At 39.9% G+C, this 24,080-nt stretch overlaps 1 protein-coding gene across 1 annotated transcript in view; it reads right to left on the bottom strand.

Annotated features, from left to right (window-relative positions):
• setd1ba (SET domain containing 1B, histone lysine methyltransferase a) overlaps nt 1-24,080 on the bottom strand; it is a 55,828-nt gene that overhangs the window by 8,661 nt on the left and 23,087 nt on the right. The window contains exons 6-13 of the mRNA XM_051921356.1: nt 20,348-21,520; nt 7,449-8,195; nt 5,211-5,390; nt 4,458-4,551; nt 4,144-4,364; nt 3,656-3,818; nt 2,778-3,212; nt 374-1,870 (exon numbers count right to left, since the gene is read on the bottom strand). Coding sequence (XP_051777316.1) covers nt 374-1,870; nt 2,778-3,212; nt 3,656-3,818; nt 4,144-4,364; nt 4,458-4,551; nt 5,211-5,390; nt 7,449-8,195; nt 20,348-21,520 — 4,510 coding nt within the window. The remainder of the gene's footprint in view (nt 1-373; nt 1,871-2,777; nt 3,213-3,655; nt 3,819-4,143; nt 4,365-4,457; nt 4,552-5,210; nt 5,391-7,448; nt 8,196-20,347; nt 21,521-24,080) is intronic.

Below are 24,080 nucleotides of genomic sequence, written 5' to 3' on the forward strand. Positions count from 1 at the left end.
TAGGAGCAACTAAACAATCTAACAAGCATGCCGGACGGTGGGAGAAAACCCAGAATCACAGACAAAGCGAAAGCAAGAACAAGCAAATGCCATACTACTGATGTTTTTTCTTCTTTTTTTTTTTTTTTACAAAACTGGACTCATCGGACATCCCACACATACATGACCACTACATCTACATTTGAGCTATTCACATCATCTATCGGACATCCCACACATACATCTACATTTGAGCTATTCACATCATCTTGCATTGGGTTGGAGGATCAGACACAACCTGGTGCAGTGGGAATGGTCATTATAACGTGGCCATAACTGAGCCTATTAGACTGTGCACATGTCTCCTTACAACCAAGGACTACAAAAAGGATATGAGGATGGTAGACCCAAAGGGTATCGTTAAGCCAGTCCATTCCATTGTCCTCCTGCAGCATTCTCTCATAGGTAATTCGCAGGTGCTGAATGTCCTCCTCATCAATGCCTTCATTCCAGATGTCATATAATATGGTCATTTCCTCAAAGTCTGTGCGGGGTCTGAAGATGGGCCTGGGGGGAGAAAAATCTGGTGTGCTGAGGGCTAAAAGTAGTTCCTCCTGCTTCCGCCTGCGCCACCGCCTGCGAGGTTTCTGCACTAATTTCTCTTCTTCTAGTTCATTCTCAACCAGCTTGTTCTCCAGTTCCTTAAAGGGGACTTTTTCCAAGGCCACCAATTCCTCCTTCCCCCGCTCTTCCCGAAAGTCCAGAGCGACTGAAGAGGGATCTCTGACTCCACCAGCAGATGGTGTGGCGTTTACGTCAGCCATAAAAAAGTCTTTTAGTGCCTGTTCTGTTGGTACAGTATGAGCCTGAGACTCTGTGGTTTTGAACAAGTTGGCATCCAGGGACAAAACAGGTGGTGGAGAAAACCTTTTTGGTTTAGGTCTTCCAGATTTCTTTTTAGCAGGGGTGTCTTCTGAAGAGAAGATCTTTGTATCCTCATAATCCTGAAAGTCTTCTCTTACACTGTTCTCTTTGTTTGGCATAGAAGTTGAATTAGGTACAGGCTCAAAAAGTACAGAGGGGTCTGATGTTGGCAGCTTGAAGTCCTTGGAGAAAGTGAATGAAGGTGCACCAGATGAAGGAACAGAGGGGACTGAGCTGTTAAGGTTTACGTGCGGTGATGTAATACAAGGCTCTTTGAACAATGGCCTGCCATCAAAACTATCAGACGAGCCTTTTCTGTGAATGGATAGACTGGTTGTCACAGGAGTACCTGTGACAGAAGATTCTGGGAAGGTGGGAGTGAAGATTAAATCCCTACCTGGTGTTCGGGGAATCCCACTACTGGCACCGGGAGATTGAGAAGGGTAAGAAAAGGGGCTTCCAGGAATTTGTGGGGAGCTTAGCGTTAGACTATTTCCTGTCATGGGACCATCACTGCCAGGTGTAGCAGGGACAGTCTCTGTGCTCTGGGATTTTGCCAGGCTCTTACTAGATTTAACAAGTAAATCTCGACCAGGAGTCCTTGGTAAGTCATCCTCCATCATCATCTTGCTGGGAAGTGGAAGCTCAGAGAGAGGCTCTGGAGGAACTAAGGATGCCTCTACTTTTTTGCCCGGAGTTGGAGGAAGAGCACATGAAGGCAACAGTTTGGCAATAGGCACTTCAGAATCAGAATGAGCTGTTATTTCTTGGCCTGGAGTTCTTGGAAGGCTCTCTTCTTCTTCGACAGTTGGAGATGAGAACTTGCTTTTAACTCGCATGTCTTGATCACTATCTGCCAAAGACCCCGTAGGAGTAGGTGGACGCAAACTGCCTAAGTCCTCTAGGTGCTCCACCTTTGAGGCTTCGGGAATTTCTGATTCCATTTCTACATCTGGATCAGGTTCTTCTGCAAAAAAAAAAAAAAAAAACACACATATGATTATCAGTTCAACTCTAAAATAACTTATAGCCAAAGTTCATGATGTACATTGAAAGAATTCCAACGTTCCAGGTGGAGGTACTGTATAATTTCAGACAAAATGCATCCCTTGTATACTATGGCCAGTGTATACTGAATGTGCCTTAATGTAAAAAACTTGAAACTATGTATAAATGTATGGAATTTTATTCAGCCAATTATGAAAAGCAAGGAACCTAACAAAACAAATGATCTGTGTGCCCAAAAACAAGAATTTCAATTTCCAGTTATTGTAAAGGAATGACAAAGGTATACAGTAGTAGATCTGACTAATAAAAACTAAAAACACTCCACACATTTGCATACCCTGATGGCAAAGCTGAAGGTCACTCACTAGGTTAGGATGCATGGGGGCTGCTAGCTGAAAATTTAATAGTATGAAGGCTTTCCTTCTATTGTAATGTAAACAGGAAAAAGGTCTCTGACTAAGTAAGAAGAGAACATGAAATGAAGACTCCAGAAAAAGGGAATTCATTTCAATGTTTATTGGATGCAAATATAAATGTCACTACAAGCTTGTTAAATACTTGAGACCTTAGTTACTGATGCACCCATTTGTATTCCTCAAGTTTACCACATTCTCTTCTATACTTTACATGCATATTTCCATGTGTTGTTGAAAATATTCTGAGGGACTGCCTCAATAGGTACTCTACGGCTGATGTATCACCCATGAAGGGCAGCAACTGGCACAGAGGGTACAGGTTTAGTTAGGGTCTTTGAATAGTATATCTGAAAACAGTGGAGCCCGATGACTGGTGGGGGGTATCAGTGGAAAATCAACCAGAAACTGAACAATTACTGGTCATTGTTTAAAAAAATGCTGTTTTCATACCTGGTACGCCTTTGGGAGAAGGTGGTCTCAGGTCTTGGATGAGCTCTATGCTTACTGGAGTCTCCACCGCCTCCAAAAGTTTATTATCCTTAGTTTCTAACACCACCTCCTCTTCCTCCTGCTCAATCCTCGTCACTGGTGCAACCATTTCCCCCAAAAGTTTTTTAGCATCAGTGAATGGTTCTACTCCAATACAAATTTCTTCTTTTACACAAGGCCCAATTGCGGTAGGTGTTGGTGGCTTCACTTCTTGCACTTCCATTTCTTTTTCACGCTCTTCATCAGAGTCGGACACCAAAGATGCTTTTCTATCCTCATCCTCCTCCTCTTCCTCATCCTCTTCCTCATCTGAACTAGACGATTCATACTCTGAGGACAAATCACTTTCTTCTGATGTAGAAAGTTCACATTTGTACGAGAGCCTGCTTACTTCAGCTGTAAAATAAAGGAAATGCACTCATGCCACCATGGAACAACTACATCTGGCACCAAAATACAGGTGTCTGGGACAGTACAAGAGTCTACGACTGGATACTGGACATGTGGATAATGCAACACAAGCTACTAGGGAATTTTATCACTGGCAATTTGATATGGTTTGCTAATATTCAGCTTGGGTCCCCTTTGAAGACCACCGTCTCGATGAAAACATGAAATAAACCTTCAATACAAACAGCACAAGCTCAGTAACAGACAAAAAAACTGGGTTAAATATTGATGTAAAGCACATACTGGAGCATTTTATAACACACTACAAATTATTTACAATTATTGAGCAGATCATTTATTTATTTCTATTCCTATATATAAATGGGTGTTGGTTTCTTACTACAGATTCCGGTTACAAAATTATGCAATGGTTTTGATCAGCATCTCACCATCATCAGAGTCAATATCTTCTTTCTCACTAATATCACTGTCATCTTCCTCCTCCTCATCATCGCCATCGTCATCTTCTTCATCGTCCTCTTCCTCCTCTTCATCATCATCATCTTCCTCCTCCTCCTTCCCCCCTTGCTCATCATCCAAGTCTTTTTCCACCTAGAATTTTGAAAAACACTAAGCTGAGGAGAAACAGATGCAGCTTCACTTGAAGCAGGAATGTATTTTTTTAGAAAGATCATTGCTAAAACTGGCTAGTTTTTAAATGTTGAAAACAGAAACTACTTAGGAGTAACCAGTGTAGTGCTGAGGAGTCACCTGCTGCACTTGTGTCCCAATCCAGGTGATTCCTTGTGTGGTGGGTGTGACAATGAGTTATCAGTGCATATGCTCCCAACCTCACTCTCTCTCTAGTGAAAACATGACTTTCTACCAATTGTCTTCTTATTTCCAGAATAAAAACTGACCCTCCAACCAGACTTACCTTATCAGAAGACAACTTAACAGAGGCTCCATGTTCATCGTGTTCGTCATCCTTTTCTGAGGAAGAATCTTCCTCCTCTTTCCCAGATGTCTCCTCTTTTTCCTCACCCTCACTATCCAATTCCAGAGGCCTGGCATGTCTCCTTCTGACTGCAATGCCATCTATATCTTTCTTTGACAGTTCCGAGCTGTTATCAGTCATGTCTCTGTCTCTTTCTGATTCTGATACGGAAAACCATACGTCATAGATACATTCTCAAGCACCATAGAAAGAGATTAAAGAAAAAGGGGATATTAAGAAAAGAGAAAGCTAACCTTCATCTTCGAGTTCATCATCCACTGGAGTAGAGGGACGAACTCTCTTTATATCACCGCAGGTAGTAGGGTCTGGGGGCTCTTTCCGTTTGACCTGCAGGTTCCAAATCACAACAGTAAAGTATATAAAAAAATTTTTTGATTACAAAGCAAAAACTTAGGGAAGACAGAAAAAAAAACTGTTTTTAACTCTAATATAATATACAGGAATAAGGTTACTCTTCAAGCTGACGTGGTAATTGTGGAACTACATAATAATATCTGCCAGTTCTTAAATGCAGATTCACGGTTAACGGTTAAATGTGTTCTCTAGAGCTAAGAGAGGAGTATTATGTACCATTTTTTTTAAAGCTGATACTCAAGTAGCATATATATGCAATATTAGACATTTTTTATTATATTAAGTATTATTATAAGGAATGCTACTTTATTTTAAGGCCATGTAGTATACACGTTCATGCTGACTGTATCAAGGTGACTTAACGTGTAGACAATCCAAAATAGAAATCAAAACTAAAAGAATACATACAGAAAAACAACATAGCTAAATAAATGAATTAATTACAAAGAGAAGTATGCAACCAAAGTACCTTTACTGTGCATGAGAGCAGATTAAAGATTTCACATTTTATGCATTTGGTGTTATAGACCAGACAAATGTGATGCCAGTGGCCTAGGTGGTTTTCTACAATTGCAGTTATTGTGTTCCATCTCAACAGATTGCAGAAGTAGAAGATAGAAAAGAGCATGCACCTTAAAGGAGGGCAAACGAATAGCTCCACGCAGGCCGATCCCGAGGCCAATACCTTCGTAGCCCAACCCTTCTCCTTTATTCCAGTTTTCCAGAAGGCTTGATGTGATTGCTTCCTTTGGTTTTGGCTTTTCTTTTTCCTCATCCTTCCCATCTCCTGACTTAACAGGTGTAAGGGATGCCTGGAAAGTTAAATGTGCAGAAAAATGTCTCAAAACAGGTACATATTTGGAAATAATACTCTTACATCCTTGTACAATTTAATGGGTAATTCAATTTGTAACTTCTGTGCATTTTGTGATATGAAAAATCTTTTCCAACGTGTGTATTGTCGCACTACACCTTTTTATTGTTAGTATTCGTTCTAGAATTGTATGACCATAATCATAAGTAGAAGGGTTTGCTGTACCTCCCATTTTTACACATAATCTCCATCAACTTAAACAGCCTACTACCAGCAAAAAAACAAAGCATGTATTCCCTTCTTGTACCAGTCTGAATTATGTACTTGCAGCCACTTCAACAATCATGTCATCAATCTTATACCTTTTTCAGATGGAATATTTTAGGGGTCCAAAGAGGTGGAAACCGGTAGGAGCAAGACTGGGATGCATGATGTAAAGGAAGTACATCCATGTTTTAGGATTGCCTTCTGTGTTTTCCATGTTAGGTGCTGTTGTGTATTGTGAGCTGAAGGAGGATTTCGGCAACATTTTTCTGAAGTTAAACTCTCCCTTTAAGTGCTTCTGCAGTTTTTTTTAAGAGACACTTCACAGATATGAGTTAATGGTTTTATCATATGGAATAAGGTCTACTAAATTCTACATCCCAAAACACAACGGCCATGACCTGCCCTCCTGAAGGGGTAACCATAAAACACTTCTCTTCCAAGCAGAACTTTGATAATGACCTGGTATATCCTGCTGTATCCTATCAACAGCAATGCTTCTTTAAAGCAAAGGTAATCTCTACAGTTCAAAATAAAACATTTGAAGAATTCTGGCATCCTATTGATATGTTTAATTGGTTTCGTAATTGCAGGTTTAAATCCTTACAAAAAAACATGAGTTGTAATCTAACTTTAACAACATGGTCAGTTCCTGTTAAGGTATAGATCTCCCCTTAAGAAGCAGCACTGTGTCTGTGGCATGGCCCAGTATGCACTGGCACCACATCTTAAGGTGACTGTGACCGCTGATAAACAGACTCTATCCTAATTAAAGTAGCTAGCACCTCTAAACATGGCTCAGATATCAAAGCTTTATCACCCAACACCTGCTACCCCTAAATTAAATGAAGTCTCAAGGGAAAACACTAGTTTAGTTAGCAGTGTGCATCATAGAGTTCATTTAAGAATGTAATGCTAAGGCGAGTCTTATTCTTTATATCTGAAGTATGTTAAGCAAAACATTTTAGGTGAAAGTCACTGCCTGATTAAACAGTCCTAATCAATGGATGCCGGTTATAGTGCCTCCTTCTTTACAATGTAATAAGGCAAACATAATACAAATCAAAAGTAGTACGGCTTAATGAAGGAGAGAGAACTTACAAAAACCACAGTAAGTCACCACATAACTTATTAAAAACGATCTCATATACACGAAGAAATTTATTTGGCCAGGAAGTGTCTCGACTCTTCTGCATTCTTTATTCAATCACTCCCTGAATAAAAAACAATACTTTAAATAAATGAATGATTTAACCTAACAAAGAGTGAGAAGTCAAGTAAAATGACCTTTAATTGGCTAACTAAAAAGATTACAATAAGTAGGACTGTCGAGGCAACTCAGGCCCCTTCTAAGATGCCTCACTTACAGGTTTTCCGATGCTGTACTTGTCCTTGTGTGTATATAAACACCTGAACTCCAGTTTCTGTATGACATCTCGCCTGAAGAAGGGTCCAAGCGTTGCCTCGAAAGCTTGCATATTGTAATCTTTTTAGTTAGCCAATAAAAGCAGTCATTTTAGTTGACTTCTCACTACATTCATAATGGCTAACACGGCAAAACACCTTAGTACGACCTAACGAAGATAAAGAAGCGTCTTTCACTTTATATTTTTCTTTAAAACTTCACTTAAAGTGATTCTGGTTAACATGTAAATCATTTGGCATTCTCCAAGGTAAAGGTATATATTCAACTGAGGGAATAAGGAGATGCTCACCCATTAACAAAATATATCAGCACCAACTAGTGATGTCAGGGAAGGTTCAGCAGCCTGCTGACCTCTTACAAACCTACCTTGGCTGAGCGTTCTTTCCTTTCCCACCACTCGTCGAAAGCCCTGAATGCAACCACCTCCACCATTTTGCGATTTAAATCTCTCTTCATGATGGCCTTCAGCTCCTTCACAATGACCATCAACACTCCATCCACAGTTGACTTATGCGGATCTTCCTTCTTGGGCTCATATCCAGGTGGTGGCACTGCTGGGTTAAACTTGGGTAAGGGAGGCCAGGGCTGCCCATGAACTAATCCGGATTCTGCTGTCATTGCATAAGGCCGGTAGGGATGCAGGCCACCAAACTGCATGCCTCCTCCAGTGATAAAGGGAGGATATGGGTATGATCTGTAGCCTTGCATCATTCGACTTAACATCTGTGTCTGCATCTGGAAAGACATTGGCATGCCACTCCACTGATGACCCAGGCAGCTCATGAGGTCCATAGGCATAATAGGAATCATGCCAGGTGTGTAATGATGCATCGGGTGAAGAATATGGGGTGGTGGTGGAACACCATGTGGTGGAGGTGGAGGAGGAACTGCAACAGCTGGATGCGTGGGAGGGGGAGGAAGGGGAGGTGGCGGTAAAGGGAATCCAGCTTGAGGAGGAGGAGGCGGCGGAAGAGGGGGGAATGCCGGGAGTGGAATGGTTATGGGCTGTGGCACTGAAGAGTTCACCACTATAGTCTTGGAACAATCGGAATTGGGCGTGCCAGGCATCTCATCATCCGAGATCTCCATGTCTTCTCCGGAGGACTGTTGATCCTGCAAACAGAAAAGAGAAAAGGAAATTTAAAAGAGTGTCGATGATCTGTCACCAGTTCTCTCTCATTTTACATGCTGCCAAGATATATGATCTGGTTATGCCATTGCTGCTTGAATTTTTGGGAGCTACTTTTATCAGCTAATATGGCAAACCTACGCCTGTATTTATGTGCTTAAAGCAGATATAAACTGAAATAAAAAAAAAAGACTCAGCACTTCATAATTTGCAATGTTTGGGAATGAGACAGGAAAAGGAACATTCAGAGTACAGTGTGTGCTGTGAAATGGACATTGTGATAACCAAGCTTGTTACTTTTCTAGGTCAGAAAATTCACTAAATGAACTTTGCTACTTCTGATAATTAATAAACAAACAAACAAATAAATAAATAAGTCTCCTTGTAAGCAAGTTTGTCAGTCAAATGAGAAGAAAACTGGACAAAGAAAATGAGCACTTCCATGACCTTATGTGTGTGCATCTAGACACCTCTGTCAACTGAATGGACAATCTGGAACAAATTACTGAGACATGTAGTTGAAGCAGCAACTTTGACAACTTTTAAGAAGTACCTGAATGAGACAACGGAACAAATGAGCCTGATGGACTGAATGGCGTCCTCTCATTTATCAAATTTATGTTGTAAGGCACTTCTTCCCACCTAGTGGCTTTAGGACTGTGAGGAAGAACTCATGGGACCAAAGAGAAAATAAATTTCAAGGATTAAATTGTATTTGTATAGAACCTCCTTAAACCCCCCCTCACTGTGTATAAAAACACACTGGAACAACTTATCAAAAAATACATTAAGTTTACATTAAAAGACAGATTCCATCTTTTTTTTTATTTTTTTATTTAAGTCTTCCAGAAAACGCATTACAGGAGAAAAGTACACAAGCACGTTAACATCTGGGACCTAACCCAGTTTAGATAATTCAGGCATCATGATTTGGCCTCAATCTCTCCAGGTCCCATTGTTTTAAGTGAGAAGCCTAAACTAGTGAAGATGCTCCAGAAAATAAAGCTCATCCCAGAATATTATCCCTGGAAGCTAGAAAAACATTGGGCTCTATTTTAAAAGGACATAATGATCAAGACAAATCAAAAGATACTCTGTGTGAGAGGTGAAGTGTCATCTCAGAGCCTATCAACTTCAGTCTGACACACAAAACGTTAAGCTACTTTAAAAATGCCTGAATGAAGAAACTATAAAAAAAAAAAAGCTCAAAATGAATGTAAAATAAACTCAGTAATGGTGGTCTCTTATACTCCAAGGTCCATAATCTTGTACAGCTACTACAGGCCTATTAAACATTGTAACGGTTTAATCACCAAGAATCAGCACGCCTTTCTTTTAGAACTAATTTAAGTTTTTTGTAAGGTTTCAGCTTCATAGTATTGACTATTAAGTTTGTATAACATGGTGTAAAACACATTGCATTCACTTCAAGCTAGAATTCATACAATAGTTTAAGAAATATTGTATATTCTTGCATAGCACAGTTCAGTGCAAGAACGAGAAGCACAGGCCCACAGCAAAAATCCACAACCATTAACATATCTTACTTATCAGCAGAGGCAAGTGTGATACAAAGTCAGTGAGTTATTATCAGACAGAAGCTAGGTTCTCGGTACCTAGGTGAATTATGTGAATTTCCCATTGGGATTAATAAAGTATCTATATATCCTAGGTCACCATTTAAAACCCACAATAGCTGCTCAGAACCCAGTGGCATATTTATTGATACTACAAATGAATGACTAACGTCTGGCAATTCTATTGTTAAAATTGCTGGCACAGGTAACAGGAGCTTCACAAAAGCACTGGTTTATTGTCACGACTCCAACCGAGTCCAGCACCTTCCTTAGCAACATGATATGCTTCTAAACTTATAGCTTTTGTGAAAAACTGGGACATATTTTGGGAAGAGCAAAAAAAAAAAAAAAAAAAATCACTTAAGAAAGAGGATCTCTATCATTACTGGAATATTTTTAAACCTCAAAATAGATCAGCAGAACTGCCAGATTCCTGCATTAGACCACCAGACAAGCAGCATCATTTGATTATAAAATTACACTCCAAATATAATCTCGCTTCCTCTTAAGACTGGATACTTCCCAAATCCCTATGACAGAACATCTTATAAAGTACCAACTGTTACAAAATCAAATCCAACTATAGATTTCCACTATCAGAATCCTAGAGAAACCATAATTGGACCCTGGCCTGAAGACATTTTCACCCAAAGTGTGGTGCCTAATCTGTTACATATAACAACCACAAAGTTAAAACTAGATCCCAAACACAAACATTAAAAAAAAGGAAAAGAAAATATCACCACTCTAATTAAAGCTATTATATTGTGTCAAAGTCTACTCTTTGTTTACTTAATAAAACCTGGCTAAGAAGTAAAGGTACCATTTGTTGAGGAGTGCTGCTTAATTTGACTTTCTTCCAAAAATTCAAAAATATGTATTAGGGCAACTCGTCAATATAATTTGCTATTGATGAGCTGCCTTGTCACTTCACTAAACAACAGTAAACTTAACAGCACTGTAAGTTATGGCTGACACAGAGAATGTATCGTAAGTAGACCACTTTGGTTGACCTCGCTTGATTTAATTGTGCTCTATAAATAAAAATAAATAAATTCACTCGATTAAGGAATTGAAAAGTGTTGAGTTGTCTCTTCCAAGATCTATAAAAATTAACACAATCAGTATGGAAGTACAGCTGTGAGCACCTAAAAATATAAAACATCTGAGTAACCGTGATTCCTCTTTCATGTACACTTGGTATAAATCAGGAAGCACTCCCAATGTCTCTTTCTTCTTGATGACAGCAATGGTGACTCAGTTCATCTAGCAGGTAAAAATCAATCCATACACTCTAGGTACGTTTGGACAATATTTAATAGCTTCAAACTTCTAGCCAAATGATGACAAAAGCAGCCTTGAAACTGTTAAGCTAGCCTTTACAGTTAGTAACAAACACATTTTGCTATACAGTTTTTTGGTAAATGTAACTTTAGAGTCAAACTTCTACCATTGTTAAGAAGGAAGAAAACTTTTTGAATAAAATGCTGGCAACCTCACATAAACTTTGTATTTTTTAAAAAACGACAATAATCGTATAATCACAATAATAAATTGCCTATTAATCGATTAGGAAAACAGTCACTATTTGCAGCCCTAATATTGTACAATGTTGTGCTGTGCCTTTGTATGCATATTTTTTGACTTGGGCGCCGCCGAGAGTGGCAGCCTTTTCAGCAGCTCCGTGTTTTTATCTTATTTATTTTGCGAATTTCCCCTTGGGATTAATAAAGTATCTATCTATCTATCTATTTTATAAATAAACGTCTACGCATGGAAGTGTGTGCATCTGTCCGGCTGGAAGTGAGAGGTGGAGTCAGGGTAAGGGCTCCGCCTCAGAGGAAACAGAAAACTCGCTCAGCCACTAACAATACAAGCAGGGCAAAACGAAACCTCAGAAGAAAGACAAAGTCGCTTAGTCGCCAACATCAGCAAATCGGTGTCCCTTTTACTTTTTCTCCCACCGCTAATGCACAAGCGATGCAAACACATCAGCAAAACGAATTTCTTCATTTCAGTTTTTTTTCCTGACAACTTCAATAGTTTCTAGGACCCCAAATTTAGAGCACGGTATATGTATACTTGTCTTAGAATAAAAAGATGGTCTTCTAACACAACAACAATTTCCTGATCTTGTTTCACAATATAGAGATTTTATTGACAAAACAATACGCTCCACTTATTTTTCTAACAAATTCACATTTCACTAGAGAGTCTATCAATTTAAAATGTTAAACATACACTTTTGGGATCTGGCTTCAAGAACTGCACAGGCTCAGGTAGGTGAACTATATGGTGTTAGTCTTTACAGGTACAGAAAAGAGAAAAGTGTGAAATTTCAAATTTGAATGTTTGAGCACAGTTATAATCCTCTGCTTTCCAGACACTAGAAACACGGACAGCGAAACCGATTACTTTGTAAAATACAGTTACAGTGTAATAAAATGCATTTACAGATTTTGAAAGTAGTTGTGTTATTCAGAAACGCACTGATATACAGGAAGGGATGTCCACTATTACTTGCTCATGCAAACCGACAAAAATCTTTTAAAATCTGATGCAATCTACTGCTTTTATACTTTACCGGTTTGTATAAAACCGTTTAGCAATGAAATGGTGTCTGTCCAGGGACATACACACAACAAAGGCTTTAAACCAGCACTAGGTAACCTACAAAAAAACTAAATATTTTTTTTTATTATTTATTACAAATAGACATATTTATATAAGTAAACTAAGTAAAAAGCCCTAAGTCCTAGAAACTATTGAAATCGTCAGAAAAAAAAATTGAAATGTAGAGATGTCAGGCTATTGAAAGGAACTACTCTGGGGGTCTCTCTCCTAGGAGGATTCGTTTTGCTGACGCGCTTGCCTTGCTTGTGCATTAGTGGCGGGAGGAAAAGTAAAAGGGATACCGTTTTGCTGATTTGTCTTTCTTCTGAGGTTTGGTTTTGCTGACGTGCTTGCCCCGCTTGTGTTATTAGCAGCTAAGCGAGTTTTCGGTTTCCTCAGAGAAGGTGTCCTTACCCCGACTCTACCTCTCATTTCCAGGCCGGACAGACACACACACTTCCATGTGTAGACGCTTATATACAAGATAAAATGCAGCCCTTTCACAGGTCTGCTTTGAGTGTTGTGCATTTGTTTAACTATTCTGAACTATAACTTCTACCAATGATTTTTAAAATTTTATTTTACAATACAAAAGTAGTCTACCCTGATACCAGCATTTAAAGTAAACAACTTAACCCCACATGAATGAAAACGCCACCGTGTTATCTAGAGCTCTGTCAAGTCTGTAAGCACAGCCCCAAACTAGCTGTTTCACAGAACGAGAAGTGAGAAAAGAGGGAAGTGAAACATGGAGGGGGTGGGCAGGGAGTGTTAGGCAGAACACTGTCCAAGAAAGGAAATTTAGTAGGAATAGGAGAAAATTAAAACCAAAGTTAAGTGAACAAGGCAGCAAATTCTGGCAGACATGCCAGCAGGTTAAAAAACAATGAAAAACTGTATGAAAGGCTGTGTCCATTGACACCACGAAGATCACAGCATCGTTGGCAAAGTCAAGATCAGCGAATCTCTCTTTACCAACAGATGTCCAGCTTATTTTTGATAGACAAAAATACGTAAATAACTAAAATTAAAAACAATATCAAGGAACAGCAGTCTCAGTTCAATGAGTACACAAGAAAATGTTACTCAGAAGCAAGTCTGCGCTGCATTTACAGTACCTACAATGCTTGAAAGGTGGCAAATGCAATGTAACCAGAGGATAACATGGCTGAGAATTTAAAAGCGTGTTCTTGATTAAGCTGCGGATTTCAAATGTCTGCTTTGGTAACAGACTGTTTTAGATAAACAAACATCACAACAAAATAAAAAACATTAATGAGTGATGTTAAACGTGGATCTCCACTCCATTCCAGAGTGGTAGTGCCATCAGTACACAGTCATGATGATAGGAATCGTATGGAACCCTTGACATCTTCAGACCAACATACAGTATTTTTTCCATGACACACACAGTAAAAACTGTGTTTTTACTCTCAGACTTCAACTATGAGGGTTTTGTGAACTTGTCCAGAACCTACTTTTACCAGCTTTTATAGTCACCCAGCTTTTCTTTTCTTTCAATCCTGGGATAGATCTGCTCATTTAGGTAAGTGCCTGCCCAAGTACCACATTTAACACATAGCTGCTCTTTTCACCAAACATTCATTTGAGAAGCCTTTAGTCCAGGGGTCTCCAACACGTCGCTCGTGAGCTACCGGTACTTCGCAACCCCTTTCCAAGTAGCTCGCCAAAGGGTTAATGAATCTTACATAAATTTGAAAACTTGATTAGTCAAATAAGGAGTGGGCGATCTTTCTGAAAAATCATCACGATCCTCAATCTGAACTGCAATCTGTCTTTTCAATGTGGCGTACACTTAAGAGAATATCCGGACTCAAACTCATCCAGACCTAAGTAACACTTTATTTTAAATATCAAACAAAGTTGAATTCAATTGTTCTCTCGTTTGCTAGCTATGCGGAGTTAAGGAACACACCCCGAAGCTGGCGAGTGAGTGAGGAAGGTCCCTCCCCACAGTCCGCTTCGTGTCTGTGGGATTCGCGCACATTACCGCAAGCGAACTCTGATTCTTAGCGCGGCGAGGGAAGTCGCAAAATCAACCGCAATGTTCAAGCAAATTACAGAAAAAACCTGATCTAAATCCGTTAAGTAGTTCTCGCATGAAAAGCGCACAGACAGACATTGGATTTTATACATTATATATTCGTAAGCTTTCAAAATAATGTGCAGTTAAAGTCTCAACAGCATTTCTGGAGCTTAGTAGAGCCAGATAACTAGAAGAATCTTCACCAAGCAGCCTTGAAAAGAAAATGTCTGCTCTGTTTGGTCTCCATACCTCAGTGAGTCTGACATGAATGTCATGAAATCAAAGTTCAGAACACGACTGACAGACGAACATTGAAATGACTCCAGAAGAGTGAAGCTGAGGGGCTCCACTCCACCAGACACCTCAGTGCCAGTCATCTGACTAACTAAACAACACGTCACACCGGCAACTGGACATGTGGATAAAGTAACACAGTGACATGTGACAAAATGACAAATGAGTAATGTGTATTTGGAATTGCATTGTTCTGTTTTGACAGCATTCATGTTTTAATTCAACAGTGTGAGATACACTAGACAATGCATACAGACATACAAAATGCACTTGCAGGTGAAATAAATATTTTTTGTGATGTTTTAATGCAAAATGTGAGTTTTGGACACCAACATTTTGTAAATGTTCAGGCAAAACGAGCTTATTCGGTTTGTTTGGGTTGAAATAAGACATGAGAATAAACGTTAGAAACCCAGAGAAAAAAAAATCTATTTTGTATCCCCCTTTCTTGTGTCATAATGAAATTTATTTTATCTTGTAGCATTTTTGTAGAATAAATGTTTGAAATGTGGTACATCTTTTTGGCTCACCCTGTATAATTCTGATGATGCTTCCGAGTGGCAGAAAATGCATCCAACACTGTTTGACCAGCCACGGTGACAACACTCTACCCATCATTATTTGGTCTGCTGACTTATGTTTAATTTTTAAAATGGTCTGAAGATCAATCAGATGCCTGTATTGTATAGCTTTCATTAATGGAATCAGAGTCGACTATATTATTGTAAAAAAAAAAAAAAAAATCACATATGAAAGCAACAGAACTACGTGGCTCTTTTTAGGTATGTGTAGAACTTTTTTTTCTGATGTGTAAACTGTTATTGGCAAGAAACGAAAAAACAAACCGATAAAAAGAATAGGAAAAAAACTGAAAAGCACAGCAGCAATTTGAGTCTCAGCTTTTCATGGCTTTTGTACAGCTTTCTTTTTGATAATGCCATTTCAAGTTCAAAACACCCAAAACCACCAAAATTATTGCAAAGATGCTGGGGCCTCTGACAAAAACTACCTAGCCCAGAAGAGACATCTTTTTGAAGGCCTCTTCTTTGCACATAAGCTCATGTGAACTGCAGGAAGTAGCTTGTAAATATTACCCACCACCCCCAACCACCTTTTTAATAATGCGAAAAGAAAGATGTGGGCCTCTCACCTACCACCTCTGAGTGCTCAGCTCAGATTATCAAGTTCTACATTACGTATGCACTATGCAACAGCAAAAACTGGCACATTTTGCACAATTTAAACCTAAAGCTTAAAGCAAAGGGTCTTTCTGTACATGATTTTGAAATACCAATTCATGCATTTGTTTCTTCTCAGATTGACCACTGCAACTCATTAATCTGTTACCCTTTGTTCATCTTCAGCTAGTCAGGAAAACAGAATCACATCACACCAGTCTTAATTTTTCTTCGCTGGCTTTATGTTCACTACAGGACTGAGATTAAAATGTTACTGTTTGTTTTTAAGTCCCTGAATGGTGTAGCCTCATTTTACCTTACTGACTTCTGTCCTCATACATCTGGACTACATCTGAATCAATCTCTGAATATGTGTTACTCTCCACCATTACTACTTTTTCTTCTTTTGGCTGCTCCCATTAGGGGTCACCACAGTGGATCATCTTCTTCCATATCTTTCTGTCCTCTGCATCTTGTTCTGTCACACTATTCATCTGCATGTCCTCTCTCACCACATCCACCACAAAGCAACTCTCCAAAGATCTGAAAACAAAGATTGTTCAGTCTCATGGTTTAGAGGAAGGCTACAAAAAGCTATCTCAGAGGTTTAAACTGTCAGTTTCAACTGTAAGGAATGTAATCAGGGAATGGAAGGCCACAGGCACAGTTGCTGTTAAACCCAGCAGGTCTGCAAGGCCAAGAAAAATACAAGAGCGGCATATGCGCAGGATTGTGAGAATGGTTACAGACAACCCATATATCACCTCCAAAGACCTGCAAGAACATCTTGCTGCAGATGGTGCATCTGTACATTGTTCTACAATTCAGTGCAATTTGCACAAAGAACATCTGTATGGCAGGGTGATGAGAAAGAAGCCCTTTCTGCACTCACACCACAAACAGAGTCCCTTGTTGTATGCAAATGCTCATTTAGACAAGCCAGATTCATTTTGGAACAAAGTGCTTTGGACTGATGAGACAAAAATGGAGTTATTTGGTCAGAACAAAAAGCGCTTTGCATGGCGGAAGAAGAACACCGCATTCCAAGAAAAACACCTGCTACCTACTGTCAAATTTGGTGGTGGTTCCATCATGCTGTGGGGCTAGTTCAGGGACTGGGGATCTTGTTAAAGTCGAGGGTCGGATGAATTCAACCCAATATCAACACATTCTTCAGGATAATGTTCAAGCATCAGTCAGAAGGCTGAAGTTACACAGAGGTTGGATATTCCAACAAGACAATGACCCAAAACACAGTTTGAAATCTACAAAGGTATTCATGCAGAGGGAGAAGTATAATGTTCTGGAATGGCCATCACAGTCCCCTGACTTGAATATCATCGAAAATCTATGGGATGATTTGAAGCAGGCTGTCCATGCTCGGCAGCCATCAAATTTAACTGAACTGGAGAGGTTTTGTATGGAAGAATGGTCAACAATACCTCCATCCAGAATCCAGACACTCATTAAAGGCTATAGGAGACGTCTAGAGGCCAAAAGGAGGCTCAACTAAGTATTGATGTCATATCTCTGTTTGGGTACCCAAATTTATGAACCTGTCTGATTTTGTTATGATGCATATTGCATATTTTCCATTAAATCCAATAAACTTAATGTCACTGCTGAAATACTACTGTCTCCATATGGCATGTCAAATATTAAAAGGAAGTTGCAACTTTGAAAGCTCAGCCAATGAGAAACAAAAATCCAAAGAATTAAGAGGGGTTCCCAAACTTCTTCTTAAGACTGTATATTAGATCTCTTTTCATTGTTCCGTTATTTCACTGAGTAATAATTTCCATTTGTTTGCGCTAATGCGATCTTCACTATCATTTTGTTTGAGACTTTCGAATTTTAGTACTTTCATTATCTCTAACCGGCTCTGCATGTGTATCGCACCAACGTTTTGGAACCTCTTTACGACGTTCTACTTTGTCATCTACTCTTTGTCTTTTATTTCCGGCCCCGGGCATGGTTAAATCTCTTGGCACAAAGTCTTGTCCCGTGGGACGTGAAAGTATCTCTCTGAAAAAGTCACGTCTCGTCCGAGGATTTTTTTTTTAATTATAATAGAGAGATAGAAGTGGATAGGACTGGCAAGCTTTGTTGGGCTCTCTAAAAAAAGTCTCGTCCCAGGATTTTTTTATATAATAGAGATATATATTTGCGGACATACAACCCACACCTAATTTGGTACGGTGTCAAAGACAGGAATCAAGCTAACATGCCTAATTATTATTGCACACTGAATGCTGCTTTTCAGGAAAATCTGACAGAACCCATACAGAAGCATGCCACCTGCAAGATCATACACTACTTTATTCACAGAACTGAAACTAAATTCATTTTCTGTAACCACGCAAGACATAGATGAAAGAGGCGGTGTGAACTAAGATTTAAATGCAAAGTAAATGTTCATGATAGTTTTTTTTTCAAGTGTGTCTTTTCTTCAGCTGAAAAATGAAACCACCTTTCTCTTCTTCTTCTACTGTGCTAAACTAAAGGTTTAAACCTTCAAAAGTAAACATTTTGTAAAACAGTATTTACAGTTTCCACTCCTGGAGCAGCAGCACTCTCTACAGTAGGTTCCAATTCATAGCTTTTCACTTTGCAGAAGCAATCTGGTGTCTTGCCATTAGTGGCATATTTTTTAATATAGAGACTGGCTTTCTACCTTTTTAATAATCTCCTGCGTAACTGTACTCTCTTAAAAACATACATGCAATTTTGATGGTTATTGGAGTTTATTATCTTTTTGAATTACATATTAGATGTGCATGGTTTTCAAGTGGGGCGGCATGGTGGCGCAGTGGGTAGCGCTGCTGCCTCGCAGTTAGGAGACCCGGGGACCTGGGTTCGCTTCCCGGGTCCACCCTGCGTGGAGTTTGCATGTTCTCCCCGTGTCTGCGTGGGTTTCCTCCGGGCGCTCCGGTTTCCTCCCACAGTCCAAAGACATGCAGGTTAGGTGGATTGGTGATTCTAAATTGGCCCTGGTGTGTGCTTGGTGTGTGGGTGTGTTTGTGTGTGTCCTGCGGTGGGTTGGCACCCTGCCTGGGATTGGTTCCCTGCCTTGTGCCCTGTGTTGGCTGGGATTGGCTCCAGCAGACCCCTGTGACCCTGTGTTCGGATTCAGCGGGTTGGAAAATGGATGGATGGATGTTTTCAAGTGTCAATGCTTGGTAAACACAATTTAACCTGATAAAGTAAAAAAATAAAGCATAGCTTAGCTACTCCAGTTTGAAGACACTAACCTATAAGGTCAATCTTTATCCTGTAAGCCAACTTCCATAGTTTCATACTTTTAAAATTTGCAATAATTGTACACTAACTGTGATTTGAAAGTTACTTTGAGTAAGGGTTATCTTATATATAAACGTCTCACATGGAAGTGTGTGTGTCTGTCCAGCCCAGAAGTGAGAGGTGGAGTCTGGGTAAGGGCTATGCGTGGAGGTGTGTGTGCGTCTGTCTGTCTGTCTGGCCTGGAAGTGCGAGGCTACTACTGCATGAAGATCAGAGAGCCAGCAAGGCGGCCCTAAGTTAACGGATCGGAAGAAGAAAGTGAAGTGACCGCCGAGAAAAGAGAGAAACTCTTACACAAGTGAGACGAACACATCAGCAAAACCCTTTTATGGAATTTTCCTCCAGCCGCTAATACAAAAGTGAGGCCATCACGTCAGCACAACAGAACCAAGGAGAGAGACGCCCAGAGTAGTTCCTTACAATTACCTGACATCTCTATATTTCAATTTTTTTTCCCCAGACGATTTTAATAGTTTTTAGGACCCCAGGCTTTTTATGGCAGGGGTTACACAGCTAGTAGTTAAATAAAAAAGTAAAAGGTAAACTTAAGGCAACATTTCAGCAGTAATCAGTAAATGAATTTATGCCAAAAACAAAAGCAATGACCCTTACAACTATTTATCAAACACCACACCATATGCCCAGAATCACTTTGCTAGTTTACCGTGATAAAAAGAAAAAACAGAGAAAACGATAAAAAAAAAATAAAATACAACAAATGTACAGCAATTAAAAACAAATCAATAAAAAAGAAGAATCCTGAATTATGACTACACCAGGCTGGTCACACATTTTCTTTTTTTTTTGTAATAAACGATCACCTCGTTCCAATTATCGATCATATCATAAAAGACACTGAAATTCAACGCCCTCATGCAAGTCATAGCACGTGAAGTATCGCTATGAAGAAACCGCGCACGTGTCAATGTAGCACGCCGCCCTCTCTCCCAACCTGAAATTGGATGGGACTGAATGAAAGGATCTAGCTTTCTAGTTTTCATACACTTTCCAAAGAGGAGTTTAATAGATTCTCCAGTTTTAAAAGCAGAATTGAGAACACCATAATCAATTTACCAGCACAAGGTTCATCAAATTAGATTTACACCTAAAGCAGAAATGTTTCTTACCTCTTGCATTTTTTGCGAAACTGGTGACTGGTCTCTGGATACAACCTCTTTAGCGTCCATCTGGGAGTCATTGGGTTGGCTGCTTGCCTCTGGCCCAGTACGAGAATTCAGCAGCAATGATGCAGTACAGTGAATTGGTTCGTCATCCTCTGAATCGGGTAATGGTGTAGGGCTGATGTCCTCCAGGCCAGTGCTGCAGGGCCGGGAAGTGGGTGAGGCTCCAGGATAGCTGGCTTGAGAGTTTGAGTAAGGGGGAACAGGGGATAACTGTGACGAAGAGGAGGAAATAGGACTGCACTCCATAACATCTTGATCATGCTCATTAAAAAAAGGGAGCTTTGTCCTCTGTTCTTTTAAAAGCATCTCAATCCTCGAGTCCAGGCTGTTGCGCTGCATCTCAGATTCAAGTGTTGGAGTTCCGGGAGTCTCACATCTCTCGGGCGTCCTGTTTGGAAGAACAGTAGCAACTGATTCTCCAGGTAAAGGGGTTTCTGGGAGGGGTGGCGTTTCGGGCTTTTCCTTTACGGGAATAAAGTCAAGACTGCTGGGACAGGAAACAAAAGAATCAGCAGGTGGAGGAGCAGGTCGTTTGTACTCTTGCTCCCTTAGAGTCTGAGGGAAAAGCTGGTCCACAGCATGAGGGTAAATTGGCGGTTGAGGGTTCTGGTAAGGGGAAAATGCTGATTTGTAGTTCCCAGTAGGAGCTATGGAAGGAGCAATAGGAAAAGAAGGTGAGGGCTCCGCTGGTGGTGGCGGCTGTGGCTTAAAGGTGCTGGTGAAAGAGGCTTGCTCCGTGCTGCGGTACGTCCCTGCCGTATTATGGACGTAATGGCGCTCGGGCCGCCGGTTGTAGGCATCCTGGAATTTAGTTTCATGTCTCCTGGGTTTGTATCCTCCGGTGGCATCTGTTCCAAAATGAAAGACTGGTGTGGACTGTCTGCTAGAGTAGCTTGAGTCCTGAGAAAAAGGAGTACCACTCAAGCGAGGCGTAAGCGGGGTGCCCTGTGACTGTGGTGTGAATTGGCCATAGGAATTGGGTGTATCCTGACGGCTGGAATAAGCAGTGTCAAGAGAGAAGGGAGTACTGCAGCTATTTGGAGTCGCCAAACTGGTCCCAGAGCTAACTCCACTGTCAGGTATCCTCTGGGATGGCTGCTTGACTGGCTCATTGGCCTGAGAAAATAAAAAAAAATATAAAAAAAAAGTTTAACAGACATCATTTCAGTTTAAACTTCACCTACGCATATATATTCCTTGAATTTGCAATCTCCAGTGACTTCTCAAGGAAGCATCCATTGTCCAGCCCTAGAGGGCCACAGTGACAGCAGATTTTGTGTTGTAGCTTGTCTGCTAATATATGTCTGCACAGGATATCCTTGCTTAATCAGACACTTACATTATCTTTGCAATTAGAGTATCCTGGCAGGTGTCTAGCTACTTAACCCAGTAAAATTTGTCAGCTTGCCAATCCCAATTAATATTTTGAAACAGCTAAATCAAGTCAGGTCAAGCTTCCTCTATGAGGAGCTGTTTCAAAAGGAATAAAAAGATTAATACTGCAGGATGGGGAGAACACCCTAATGCTTCAGCTTTGCATTTTGCCTCGGCCTCTGCCTTTGCAAGCACACCAGGTAAGTGGCTACATTAGACATGATTCATGCAAGTATACTTAAAGATACATATTACAGTGTTAACACTGAAAACGTTTATAGACGTTTATCAGAAATACAAATTGGAATGGCCTGTGACAACAAGATATGACATTACCACGTTAACTGGTTTTATGATATACACACACAGGAAAAGGTTATAAACAAATTCCATTACTGCAAACATTCACAACCTGATTTTGCATCAATTTTGCTTTTGTGCACTGCCTGTATAAAGTACTGAAATAAGTTGGTGTTATTTGACGGAAATAAATGATCATCTCAAATTACATCTTAACTGTGGAAAAAATTATTTAAGTATCTTAAATACTTGGGATCAACAGTACAGAGTAATGGGGATTGTGAAAGAGAGGTGAAAAAGAGAGTTCAGGCAGGATGGAATGGGTGGAGAAGAGCGTCAGGAGTGATTTGTGACAGATGGATATCAGCAAGAGTGAAAGGGAAGAAATGAGGACATTAGAGGGTCAGCTCAGATTGGACGGGTGGGAGACAAAGTTAGAGAGGCAAGATAGTGTAGGTTTGGACATGTGCAGAGGATAGATGAGGGGCATATTCAGAAAAGGATGTTAAGGATAAAAGCTGATAGGCCTTCCTCTGTTTCTCTTGCCTAAGAGAAGGTTTAAGGATGTGGTGAGGGAGGACATGCAGGTGGTGGGGGTAACAGAGCAAGATGATGTGGACAGAAAGATATGGAAGAAGATGATCCGCTGTGGCAACCCCTAATGGGAGCAGCCAAAAGAAGAAGAAGAAGAAGAAGAAGAGTCTCCACAGCAAGGCAGAAAATTATTATTTTATGTAATACACACTTTACAAAAAGTATGTAAAAGTAGCTTTGGGTGCTATCTTGTAAGATGATCTAAACAACTATCTCAAATAATGGAAATGTGCCCCTAGATTTTCATTAGGCAATGCCTGCAAATTGCATCTTTCATTTCAAACTTGTTTCTCTCTATAACATTTTGAAAACTAAAATTAACCCAAATGCTGGACTTACACATGTCCAAAACATACTATTTCAAAAACATTCCCAGTTTACAGTAGGAGTGGACAGCATGGACAAATATCCATATCACGGTATAATTTAAAATCCTGATGTTTCCAAAAAAAAAAAATACTGGTAAAATGTATTTGCAAATGCACTTCTCAATCTGAAACATTTTTAACAGGCAACACATTTATTAAAGGATAAAAATTGTGCAAACAGGCGCATCTCTTATTGTTAATGTTGCACTGCTGAATTATTGTTGATGTTCCACTGCTGAAGTGGATTTGATAGCAGGTATTCAATTTACAGGCCACAAATGATGAAAGAGCAGCTATTTTCTCTCACTCATCCATTCACTGCCAGTGCCAAGTAAAGAGTACAAGACACAGCTTTATCCAATCCTCTCTCCTTGTTTAAAAAAAGTTGAAATTAATCATTACAAACATACATCTAATCGAGTACAGAGTCACCGAGTGCCGAAGCCTGAATCAACTCTCAATTACTCCTGGTATTAGTTTTAAAGATAGAATCACTTATTCCACAGTTTCCACAAAAGACCATACACTAAGACATAACCTTTAAGACCCTAATGTGCACAAAAAAATTTTTCATCTTCCATTTACTTTTGTATGCGTGGATCTGCATGGTTTGTGGTAGAGCATATTTCACACTTAAATGTGTTTGTACGTTTTCCTCTAATTTGTTAGCATACCTGGGAAAATGGTTTTCAACAATTATTTTTACAGTAAGAATTTCTTCCTGTATACTGGATCCACCAAATCATTTCCTACTCCTAATATGGAAAGATGAATGTGTGTTTGTCTGGTATTCAAATCGACACCGTGGAACCTCTCTCCTCGAAATCTGACACAGATTTCACATTTGTATGGGGGAAGACTGTAGGATAAGATTTGTTCTGAAACTTTTCCCTGTGGGAACTTAATTTAGTGACCCACCACACCTGCGCTTTATTAGGGAACTGCTCCTTAGAGGCTCTTTTGAGACTTAGCACAAGTATGTAAAATTGCTCACCACGATGGGTTTAGTCAGTGAAATTTAGGTAGGGGATTTTTTTTTT

Source organism: Erpetoichthys calabaricus, chromosome 18 (assembly GCF_900747795.2).
Source record: "Erpetoichthys calabaricus chromosome 18, fErpCal1.3, whole genome shotgun sequence".
NCBI classification, from domain to species: Eukaryota; Metazoa; Chordata; class Cladistia; order Polypteriformes; family Polypteridae; genus Erpetoichthys; species Erpetoichthys calabaricus.